The sequence below is a fragment of the Periplaneta americana genome, chromosome 4 (assembly GCF_040183065.1).
Source record: "Periplaneta americana isolate PAMFEO1 chromosome 4, P.americana_PAMFEO1_priV1, whole genome shotgun sequence".
Lineage (NCBI taxonomy): Eukaryota > Metazoa > Arthropoda > Insecta > Blattodea > Blattidae > Periplaneta > Periplaneta americana.
In genome coordinates, this window is record NC_091120.1 from 172,069,247 (window position 1) to 172,081,460 (window position 12,214).

Consider the following 12,214-nt stretch of genomic DNA (forward strand, 5'->3'; position numbering starts at 1 on the left):
CGAAAAGTAGCGTGCAGCGCGCTACTTTTGGCTTACGTGTGAACACGACACACAACTTTTGCAGCTGCAGTACAAAAGTTGCACAGCAAAAGTAGGAACCTTTACAGTTGCAATCATGTAGTACATTGGTCTGTCCACAGGTGGCAGCACGATACAGAGGAATGTGATTCCTGCAAACTGCAGCACATTTCCCCAACTGCTGTCATTATGTGAGTGGACAGCATGGAAAGTGATAATCAAGGACAGTGCTGGACGACGTGGTTTCTGTGGAAAGAGGGTGTAAACACTGCAGATATTTACAGGCGATTGGTGGCAGTGAAAGAGATCACTGCTCACGTCCTTGTGCTGTTGTCTGTCTGCTGCAGTCAGGGACTTGGGGACCCACCTGACAGACACCTTCTCCATCTTAAGGTGTTCATGCACTATGCAGTGCAGAGTTATTCTGGCAAGTCTTGTGACCGCCTCCAGTTTCGAGAATGTGATGCACCTCTTCTCCAGAATGTGTCGCTCCACTCTAGAGATGTTGACTGGCATTGTCACAGTCACTTTTCTTCCAGAACGGGTTCCCTTCTCCTTTGATGTGCTGCCACATTTCCAGCCATCCACCCAGTTGTACACGGTTTTTCGTGACAGTGCATACTCACACCACGGTGCCACCAATCGCAGTGTTGACACCCTCTTCCCACAGAAACCATGTCGTCCAGCGCTGTCCTTGGTGATCACTCTCCATGCTGTCCACTCACGTATTGACAGCAGTTGGGGAAATGTGCTGTAATTTGCAGGAATTACACTCCTTTGTATCGTGTCGCCACTTGTGGGCAGACCAATGTAGTACATGCTTGCAACTGTAATTGCAAGCCAAATGGATGGTGAGAAATTTGAAAGTGTAAATGAATATGGAACACTCCTTGTACAATGGTATGAAGTAAAGGGAAGTGCCTCGAGATGGTAGAATTAAAATTTGGTTACATAATCAAAAATATTTCAGACTACATTTCACTATCAGTTAATGTTAATAGCAGGTTAATACCCTTAACATATTCAATTGTGGTATTTTAAACGTCCAGCCCTTGAAAAGCAAAACCAAACGAGTTATTTTAAGTATTGGAAACATTAAGAATAGTAGGGGGAAAAAATTCGTAGTACCACAAAAAATTTACTTGTGTTGAATTAATTTATTTGTTTGGTACTTAATCAGTTGACATCTACGAAACTAGTTCAGAGGTTCAGAAAAAAATGTGTTTGTATAGGTTACAGAACTGGAAGCCGAATTTGAAAAAGTGAAAGGAGACAAATCTGTACCCACTCGATATCTGAAATCTCAGCAACAGAAACAAGCAAAGTTGGCTGCAGAAGCAGCTGCCTCAGGAGATGGAGAAGGTGAGAAAAACTTGGCTTTTCTGAGTGTGTTGTTGTTCTTGTAAGAACTTTATAGCACATTTTGATTAGGACTCGTATTTTTATTAGATATATTAAATTGCCATGTACAATGTATCTCAATTTAGTGCTTCCTGAATCCTTTATATAACTTCAGCGGTTATGGAAGTTAGGGATTTTTTTTTTTTTTTTTTTGCAATAATTGTTGACTAGGGATTTATTTTTTGTAATTGTTGACATGTTGCAGAGCAAGTAATTCAAGGTTTATCTTATAGGGGGAGTCCACATTGTTTGTATCAGAGTTTGTTGAATTTTCATGAGATCAATTTATGTAGAAGGAAAAGCAATACCCATATGAAAATTCTGTTTGATTGACCATAATTTCTGTATTTCTTTATAGACCTTATGAGGCAAGTAAAACTTCATTTACATGTTTTTGCAGGTGTCTGAAAGGAAAAAATGTATAAGTAAGAAAAATGTGTAACTAAAGTGGCATTTAATTACTGGACATCTGAAATGGCATTAATAATCATCGCATATACGTGAATATTCCGTGTACCCCAATTTTAGGAGAGAGAAATGGGGGGGGGGGAGAAAATCTACTGTAATTTGTGTTTTATTTACAAGAAATTAATCCTACATAATGATGTATTTCAAAACTAAGTAAAATATCAATTTGGATTTAAGAAATGCGTCATAATATTCACATGCTGTTGTAGAGGCATCTGGGACTCTACCTACAATAAAAAAAATGTTGATAATGCTGATAGGTGATGGTCAATAAACTGTTCGAAGACAGGTTTGAACCTCATAAGTGACATTAATAAGAATCACTTATGAAGCAACTAAGTCGGGAGATAATGGGCTAGGGTGGCCAGTTCCTTTCCCCCTCCATTACATACATTGCTGACAAGTAACATATTTTACTTATCAGATTTCAGATGAATAGGTAATGTGTAAACAAAAATAAAAAATAACAAACTTTTATATTGAACATAACATGATACATTTAATTGACAATTTATTTCACGAAATGCCCACCAAAATAATGGCAACTTTAACACCAAAATCGCACAGGAAATATGGTCCCTATGTATAGGAGTTGAAAAATTCAGTTGCCACTACTTTTAAGTGCTGAGAATAAAAAAAAAAAATAATAAAGTGCGGTTTTTGTTGTATTGTTAGAATGGCAGGAGTGTCATTCTAACAGGTTATAACAACATTCTAAAATGACTGTTGAAGTCTACGAAAGTTTTGACCTCTCTTCTAGATGCAGTCAAGTATTCTTGTCTCTCCTGGTTTGTTATTGAAGATTGCACTATGGATTCTTGCTCTGAACATTTGGTTAACATATTAAAGTCAGTTATTTTGATATTTATGTAGAATCTGGCTATATCTATTTCTAGTCTTGCAAGCAGAAGAGTTTTCCTCTAGTTGTGCTAGCAAGGAGGTAAGTCCAGTGATGGAACTGCTGCCTTCTAGCTTCTGGAGTGGCGATAGTCAGGGAGTGTAGAAAAAGAGCAGCGTTGACTAAGATTATAGTATTCTCGAAGAAAAAGATATCTTCAAAGTATTAAACTGTTATCTGTTGCATGTTTGATCCATCGTTTCCTATGCCTACCTATATTTCTTGTTTCTGTATTTTTTTAGATTTCATATTACATAGCAATTAATGTAATCAAAAGTTTTAATTTTTGATAATAGTTTTATGAGATTTCTTAGGTACATTAGTGATGTGTTATGTTCTGTGTTTACCACAGATTAACCGTGTAGTATATAATTTAACACAGATGAGATTTTTCACTTAACTGATGTGATAGATTACTATTACCGGTATATGAATAATATGAGGTTATCATTTTCTTATACTACTGAACAGGAAATAAATTGTACATTTTTTGTGTTTCGTAATGCTGGAAAGGAGAGAACATTTAACAAAATGTAGGTCAGAAAACTGTTACTATGTTCTGTTTCTAGATACACATTTTGGTGGGAGGTCGCAAAATGTTAATTTATTTTTCTTTCTTCTTCTTCTTATTATTATTATTATTATTATTATTATTATTATTATTATTATTATTATTATTATTATGTCATTGAGCAGAAATTATTGAATTTTAAACTCTGAGGATGTGAGCTTTTAAGGAGAATAAAAATCTTTAGTGTGTCTACTTTCAAAGAAAGTAAAGCTTTGTAATCTGTTGTATTTTCATAGCGAATAAAGGAATCCTTTCCCTCCAGACAAAATTACAAATAATATATTCTCGTCAAATTACATAATTATATTTTAGCATTGTTGCGAAGATTCTGATAATTTTACAGATTCTTAAACTATGTAGTGTTGTGCGTCAGCATACCTACAAAAAAAGAAATGTATATATTTCTACAGAAATTCTTCGTCAAAGAAGGCACCATTTTTTCTTTAACAATTGAGTACTACGAATACTTTCTATAGAATAACCTAGAACTATTCACCTGTTTTACATAGTAATGAATGGATCTGTATCACCACATTGGCTGTTGGAACTAAGAGAGAGATAAGATTAAATATTTCATTACTAGATGACTGTATTTGTCTGTCTTCTGTCTTTCTTTCTTTCTTCTCTCCAACTTTCTGACGTATCTTCTTATGTTTCCTATGTTTGTTATATTTTTGTAATCACACCATCCATTTAATTGCAAATATTTATTATAAATTACTTACCCAAGGTAGATGCCATAATTTTCTGGAACTAATGGCTGGTATCATAATCATTGAGCTAACATGGCATGTGCTGATAGATTGCACGAGAGGTCCAGGTGTAAATTTCTGGACAGTGGTTGTTGGGTGGGTGGGGGGGGAGGAAAGTTTGGACCACACCAGCATGGCAGCACTTTCAGTGCCAATGGAGATATGATCAAAGGAGGTCGTATTTCTATATAATGAACAATCGTGTTTTACAATTAAATGATCTGTTTGCTCATAATGTCTGATGTAAAAAATATTGTGGCAATACATTCATTATTAGTACAACAGGGGAAGAATTCTAGGTTTTTGTTGTTTAGTCAATTGTTCGAAGTCGGGTCTGAACCTCACAAGTAATACCAAGAAGGCACCACTTACGAGGCAACCAAGTCAGAAGATAATGGGATAGGGTGGCCAGTTCCTTTCTCCCGACATTTCATACATTGCTGACTAGCTATATATTACACTAATCTAGGGTTGCCAGGTCTCCTGTATTTTAATGGGTTCTCCTGTCTGACATATTTGATAATATTCCCTCCCGCAATTAATTAATTAATTAAAATGGTAAATATGAATAGTAAATGTGCTAGTATTCCAATTATATATTTTTAAATGTAATCTACAATAACAAATTCTGATTAATTTTAAACCTGTTTTGTTAAGGGAAATTTCAATTGTAAAAGTTTCTGAATGAATACAAAGCAAGTGGCAAGTATTAATAGTGCTATGAGATTAATTTTAAATTACTTTTGCGTACAGTTATACTATATATAAATTGCTCCCAAAGGTAAAACGTGTCAATAGCTTGATGGAATGATTTTGACAATTATTTCCAAAGTCTCCTGTGTTTTGTTTGAAAACCTGGCAACTCTACACAGACTTGAAATGTGTACAAAAATTGTTCTTCCTGTAACACATATTGTCAAGTGAGATGTACAGCTCATGCATTTTGTCAAGACACGATGTGCAGTACAGGAACGTTTCTTTAGATGGGGTAGGAATAGAAGGGAAGGTCGGGCATGTTCTACAGAGTTCAAGGCAAAGCCCCCCTATAATTCGTAAGTGGACTCATCTACTCTTTGCGCAGCTCTGTAGGAAGAGTGGGGGAGCGTACATATCAGTCAGAACCTCAGAGGATGAGTTCTGGGTTATTCTATGGAAATTATTGGGTGTCAGAAAGTAAAATCACGTGCTTAGTACTCTATACTATTGTTAAAGAAAAAGAGCGCCTCCTTTGTTAAAGTATTTCTGTAGAATTATGAAATACTTGACCAAATAGATTGTTACAGTATTTCGCCCCTCACTTCAAATACGTGAGATTTTTTTGCATAATGGGGAAAATAGCATAATGTTCATACATCTAAAATGAGAAATCCTCTGATGCGTTACATCGCTGTGCTGTGGAGGAGTGATCATTTGACCTTTGGACAAGTGATGATAGTTGCTGTCCTGCAGATGAGGCCGAGGATGAGGTGGACGGAGCTGCAGAAATAGACCCATATGAGCTGATGGAGCCAGTGGATATTCTGTCGAAACTACCAAAGGACTTTTATGAGAAACTGGAAGCAAAGAAATGGCAGGAAAGGAAGGAGGCGGTGGACAATCTGGAACAACTCTTGCAGACCCCGAAACTGGAGAGTGGAGACTACGGGGACGTAGTCCGCGCTCTCAAGAAAGTAAGGCTGCTTGCACGCTGCGTGCCCCAGCATCGACCCTGATTGCTGGACAGCACGCAGCAAAATGTGCAGGAAGCATTTGATTGTATGGGGCATCTTACGCTGCATCCCTCTTTAACCACGGTAGTGTGAGGAGTCTCATAGAACTCTCTCCAGTATGGTGCTTCCTAATCATTTTGTCGCATGTTGGTTGATGGTGGTCAGCCGTGCAGCTGACGCATGCAGTCTGTGAGTGGCCTCAAGGAGCTTGATCACTTGTACAGTAACCATTAAGACTTCAATTGGTATTATTCCTAGAATTTCTATTGTATTTTAACTACTAACCTTCTAAGACTGTAGTGGTAGTAACTGTTTTTCAAATCTAAGTTACACATTTGTGTGATCACTTCAGTTTTGTGGTGTTTTAACATTTAACTTCCTTCTGGTATACTAGATTTTGTGAACAAAATTAACTGTTATTACTTTATTATTACTTTATTTAATTATAGTATTGAGAGAAACATGAGAAATTTCATATTCTTTATGAAAAGATATTCCAAAATGTCCGAAAACTAAAATTCAAGTTCTTTTGTACCTTTGTCGGTGTCTTAAATTTTTTAGATTGAGTAGATTAATATTGTGCACTAAAACATCAAATTTTAATATTACTATTAAATACGAGAAAAATTCATACCGGCACCGGAAATCGAACCCAGGACCTCTCAGCTCTGCGTGCTGAGAGCTCTTACCAACTGAGCCATGCTGGGACACGATCCATGGCGCCGGCCGAACCTCTCTCGTAATGTTATTTTTACGGCCTTACTGCCTGCACTTGAGACGAAACACGTCATATATGCAGGAGCGCATATTTTAAATGACTTTGTGGCCATATTCAACATCAGTTTAATGACAACTGCTAACGGTTTAATACATAAAATATTTGATGTTAGCAGTTGTCATGAAACTGATGTTGAATATGGCCACAAAGTCATTTAAAATATGCGCTCCTGCATATATGACGTGTTTCGTCTCAAGTGTAGGCAGTAAGGCTGTAAAAATAACATTACGAGAGAGGTTCGTCCGATGCCGTGGATCGTGGCCCGGCATGGCTCAGTTGGTAAGAGCGCTCAGCACGCAGAGCTGAGAGGTCCTGGGTTCGATTCCCGGTGCCGGTACGAATTTTTCTCGTATTTAACAGTAATAATACAATAGACTAATTCATATTAGTCATGTAATATTCAATGAGGTGGGCGAGACCTCATACATATGAATATTTGATGTATCAAATTTTAAGCCTCTTAAGTTCTTGCTTTATACTTTTCTAAAAATGGTAACAAGTTCCTGACATGCAGGTGGTACCTTAGATTTAATAAATGACCTGTATTTAACACTTCAATATTCTTGAGAGTTGAATCTGTTCCAGTACAGTATCTTCTGTAGTGTTATGATTAACCCCAACAGTACACCATGCGGTGTAACTGGAGTATGTTTTTTAGTCTGAAGAAAGTGCTGGCGGGCAGGACATCTGCAAGCTGGTAAAATCTAGTTTGTATGTTTGTGTATAGAAGTTGATTATGCAGTAGTTAATATTTCAATTTTAGTGCTTCTGTATAACTTTGTCCTGCAGAAGTATGAAGAAGATAAGAGGGAATTTGACATAGTGATTTCCGTAAAGATCAATCCAGAAATGAACTTGGGTAACAGAGTTGATCTTCTGCCCCACATCATATATTTACAGTGGTCTGGCCATGTTCATAGTTGCTTGAGGAAAGGGGCGTGGTGAAGGAAGCAAATGCACTGAATTAATAATTAATATAATCTTTATGTAAATGCACTGAAACTTAATTCGAATTATTGAGGTAATTAAGAAAATATTAAGGTGCACTGTTGCCCGAACGGCTAGAGTATCTGCTTTCTACACTTGTAACCTGGGTTCGAATCCCGATGATGTTCGAAACTCTGTTTTCTCTATTGGCATTCCACCAGTGCTCTGTTAATCACCCACTAGATGGAGATGCTTGGGTTAATGTTGTAAATGGAGTACCTACCATTAGTTAAAATGTGGACATGCAAAGAGCATTTAAGAGTATGTTCACTGGAAATAAAATCAAATACTGTAACAGGTTTAAAAATTATTGCAGAGATTGTGTTAAAAATGCTGTAATTCCACTCCAAGATAAATTTTGAAATTGACATTCAACATAGTCATTTAAATCTGTTTTTAGTTATTACCTTTAGTATTTTATGCTGGTAAATATAGGTGCATTTTTCTTCAATATTGCTCACTCGACATTGATCATTTCATGAGGAAAGTAAAAGTAATTCATAGATGACACTGCTAAATTTTAATGTAATGTCTTATTGTACATAGCTTACGCAATTGCAAAGATAGATTTCAATTACAGTAAATTGCTGAAGATATTTTCTTCTATTTCGACCAATTTATGGGATCTGTCCTTACATGTACAATTTCTAAATTTGAAATAATGTGTGATATTAACGCTTCTCCGGGCAACCTACTTTTGTAACGTTGATGGGCAAGGAGGGTCCGTCGGACCCACATGCCATTTTAATACATTGACAGAAGAAAATCATTTTATTGTACACAAAATTAATCTTCTTTAATAATGATATTATTATAGTGACCAAAGTATCCATGATGATATACATAAATGATATAATTTTAGTACTTTTTCATGCGATAAAAAGAACATGTTTAATGTATGATCTACAATTTTTTTTCACTTTCGTCGTAAAACTCACACACATTTACACACATTTTAGATTTTCTCATTTCTAGCACAACACACACACTCCCACACGTCATTACTCTCACACACTCACACGTCATCACTCACACTCTTACATGTCATCACTCTCACATGCTCACACATTATCACTCACTCACATGTCATCACTCTCACACACTCACATATTATCACTTACACTCTCACATCATCACTCTCACACTCACATGTCGTCACTCTCACACGTCATTACTCTCACACACACGTCATCACTCATCATCATTCTTACAGTTTTTACACACACGGGTCACTTCACTGTGCTCATTACACACAGATTGGCCACAATTGTCACAGTTTTGTTTTTGTTTGCGACTTTTTTCATACTGGTACATATGACACCTGTTAGTGCTCTCCTGTGGTTGGGACGCAGTTGATGGAGAGGCCTACTAACTCTTGGCATGAAAGGAGCAATGGTCATTACAGTTTTTTCTGAAGTCCTACTCTAGATCTTATTTCAATTTGAGGTTGGATGAGACTTTCAGCAACAACTACAAGGAACAACCTCCTATTGTTCTGTTTTCCAAGATTCCACGAAGGATGAAGGCTCATCCACACAACAAATGCAGTAATTCCACATACATCTAAAAGATTCATAAAAATGCAAATGGCCAGCGATTTGTACGTCTCTTGCATGCATATGTATTCACTAATGATCGATTGTGTCAATATATCCTTTTGTGCTATTACAGTGAAGAATAATTTGTGGTTTTTCTTCTTCCGAAATGGTTTGTGTGTGGTGCATTGCAGAAAGAACATCTGCCTTATTTGGTTTTGGTACATTGAAATAAATGTTACATATGGGTGTGCAACATTTCTTTCTAAATACACCCACTCAGCCTCTTGATTATTTATTTATGTCACTTATAACTGAATCAGTATAAAGATTGAAGGCATCAATAGATTTCCCAGGTGAAAGAGTGACTTTATTTATTGACCCTTTGATAATATTGTGAGCCCTAGCTCGGCCTGTCGGAAAACGCTGAGAGTTCCACGTTGTGCCATCTTTACCAAAGAAATTAGCAGTTTGAATGAATGCTTCCCCCCATATCCTAGTTCTAGATGGTCGACACTAACCTCTTGTGGATCACATTGGTGATAACTGCTTTTCTCATTGATAGATCATCATCATGGGTTTCAGGGTCATATTGTGGCTCTAAGTGATGATTACTAACTTCTGATGCTTCACTCTGATGATCAGATTTGCTATTATCGGTGTTATCATCTGGCTCATAGCTAGAATCGTCTTTTCCTAGGTCAGGTTCTCTAATCAAATCCTGAATGGATTCTTTACACAAGTACTTACGCTGAGTCGGTCAGAATATTTGACCTAATTACAACTCTTCAGTATAACAGCATAACTAAGATGCATTCAGATATACTGTAACAGCTAAAGACCGTACCTTTGTTTCTTTGACTTTCTTTGGCTTTTCCATAATAATTACTCCCATATAAAAATAAAGTAAAGGTGATTCAGTCACTCTTTCTATTATAAACTACACCGTATTATGGTAGCATAACTTCACACTGACTTATTTATGTTTATTATAATGCATAATTGGTTCATTTTTTAAAATGTCATTGTTGTTGAGCTTCGGAAATAATTTTGCCAACATTCCATTGCCGTCAGATTATCACTGAATGGTTTGAAAGAGTGAAACCTCGTTACTAAGTGAGAAAAACCAATAAAATATACTATGGTCCAATAGACCCTGCTTGCCCAGTTAAGACTTTAAAGAAGTAAAAGTGTTCTAGAACATTTGTGCAAAATACTACAATATTTTCCTTCTCCCTAGATATAAAAAACACAGAAATTAACAAAGTCATGAAATTTCAAGTAGGTAGAAATTATAGCTTTAATTTTATTCACAAAAATAGTAGTGCCAGGGCCTGACGGACCCTGGTTGCCCGGAGAAGGGTTAGGCAAGAACAAAAATACTGTAACTAGTTGAAGTAGCTGGGTACTAGAAGCTAGTTCATTCCTTGTGAATATTCAGCTAAGGACTTCGGTTCCATATTTCTATTAAAATACATAATTACTGCTTATTTTAGTATGTAGTGGAGTTTAATATCTAATACCTTCTAACACTCTAAATGATCATATGCTAACTGGCTAGAAGAGAATGCTGATTAACATTGGAACCTGTTAAGTATTACAGAGTTCTGAGTTTGTTGCATGGAGACATTTGCTACAATGTGAGGCATGATTTAATTAAATATTTATTTTAAATTAAAATTTAGTTAGCACTTAGTAATGAATTTTATATAGTGTTAATTCGTTTTTCAGGTCATATCCAAGGATACAAACGTAATGGTCGTTGCAGTGGCAGGAAAGTGTCTTGCAGGTTTGGCTAATGGCCTAAAGAAGAAATTCCAGCCTTATGCAGGAGCTTGTATACCCTGCATCCTAGAAAAATTCAGGGAGAAAAAACAAAATGTAGTCCTTGCATTAAGAGAAGCTATAGATGCAGTGTACCTGAGTGTGAGTTGATCTTGATTTCCTTTTGAACTAATGTAACATAAATTTAAGAAGTTAAAAAATTAGCTGTACAGGGTGTTAAAAAAAAAAGTATCCAATATTTTAGGATGCGATAGTATGTATCTAAACAAGAAAATAATGCCCAATAAACATGGGTCCTACAACACATACTTTCTGAGTTCTGAGATCTGAACACTTGTTCGTAGGTGGTGCTGAATGTGACGTTCATTTATGGCAATGCATTTTTCTGCCCTACAATACAGCAGACTACCAGATAATCATACTGTAGTTGACACCCTTGGCATGGAATACTGAAAAAAAAGTCTGGTTGCAGATATGAGCAGGGTTCAGCAGAGATGATGTTGTGAAATTTGGTAATCAGCATGTGTGGGCTGATGAAAATCTCCATGTAGTTGAAGAAACAAGACATAAGCACTGATTCTCAATCAACGTATGGCCAGGCATTCTTGGCGATAGATAAATAGTGCCATACGTGCTACCACAGAGATTAACTGGGGCTCGTCATCAGAACTTTCTTATTAAGGTATTGCCTACCTTGCTGGAGTATGTGCCATGTCAGCAAAGACTACAGATAGGGTTCATGCACGATGGCACACCAGCACATTTTCTCTGCAATGTGCGTGGACACCTGATGCTGATATTTCAGAACTGCTGGATTGATCGAGGAGGCCCATACCTTGACCAGCTCTTTCCCCAAACCTAAATCTCCTAGACTATTCGTTATGGTAAATTTCAAAGAGTGCGTGATTTCTTACGCCAAAGGGCAGAAGAATGCATTGCCATGAATGGATGTCACATTGAGCACTTCCTGTAAACAAGTGTTGTGGGACCCATGTTTATTAAACATTATTTTCTTGTTTTTATGCATACTAGCACCTCCTAAAATATTGGATACTTTTTTTTTAAACACCTATATATGTAAAATAACAAATGTTGTATTGCTCAGTTTATGCATCTGAATCCTCACTACGAAATTTGGGGAGAGGAAGTGAAAATATCCTCTGAACATTTCATGAATTCATTGTTCTTTAAACTTTGTGCCATGAATTATGTTGCTAATTAAGAACTATGGCATACTTCTCATCTCTCGTTAACTTAGGCTTGCTATGTTTCTAATAAATTTACTAGTGGTACCTGCTCGAGATAATTGTGG

General features: G+C 36.5%; 1 protein-coding gene and 1 non-coding gene across 6 annotated transcripts in view; both read left to right on the plus strand.

Moving 5' to 3' along the window:
* Nucleotides 1-12,214, plus strand: part of msps (msps cytoskeleton-associated protein 5) — a 107,432-nt gene that overhangs the window by 21,399 nt on the left and 73,819 nt on the right. For all 5 annotated transcript variants that reach the window (XM_069824336.1, XM_069824338.1, XM_069824339.1 and 2 more), the window contains exons 6-8: nt 1,251-1,380; nt 5,558-5,778; nt 10,849-11,043. In XM_069824336.1, the coding sequence (XP_069680437.1) occupies nt 1,251-1,380; nt 5,558-5,778; nt 10,849-11,043 (546 nt within the window). The remainder of the gene's footprint in view (nt 1-1,250; nt 1,381-5,557; nt 5,779-10,848; nt 11,044-12,214) is intronic.
* TRNAC-GCA (transfer RNA cysteine (anticodon GCA)) lies at nt 6,856-6,932 on the plus strand. Its single transcript has one exon. It is a non-coding gene; the product is annotated as a tRNA-Cys (tRNA).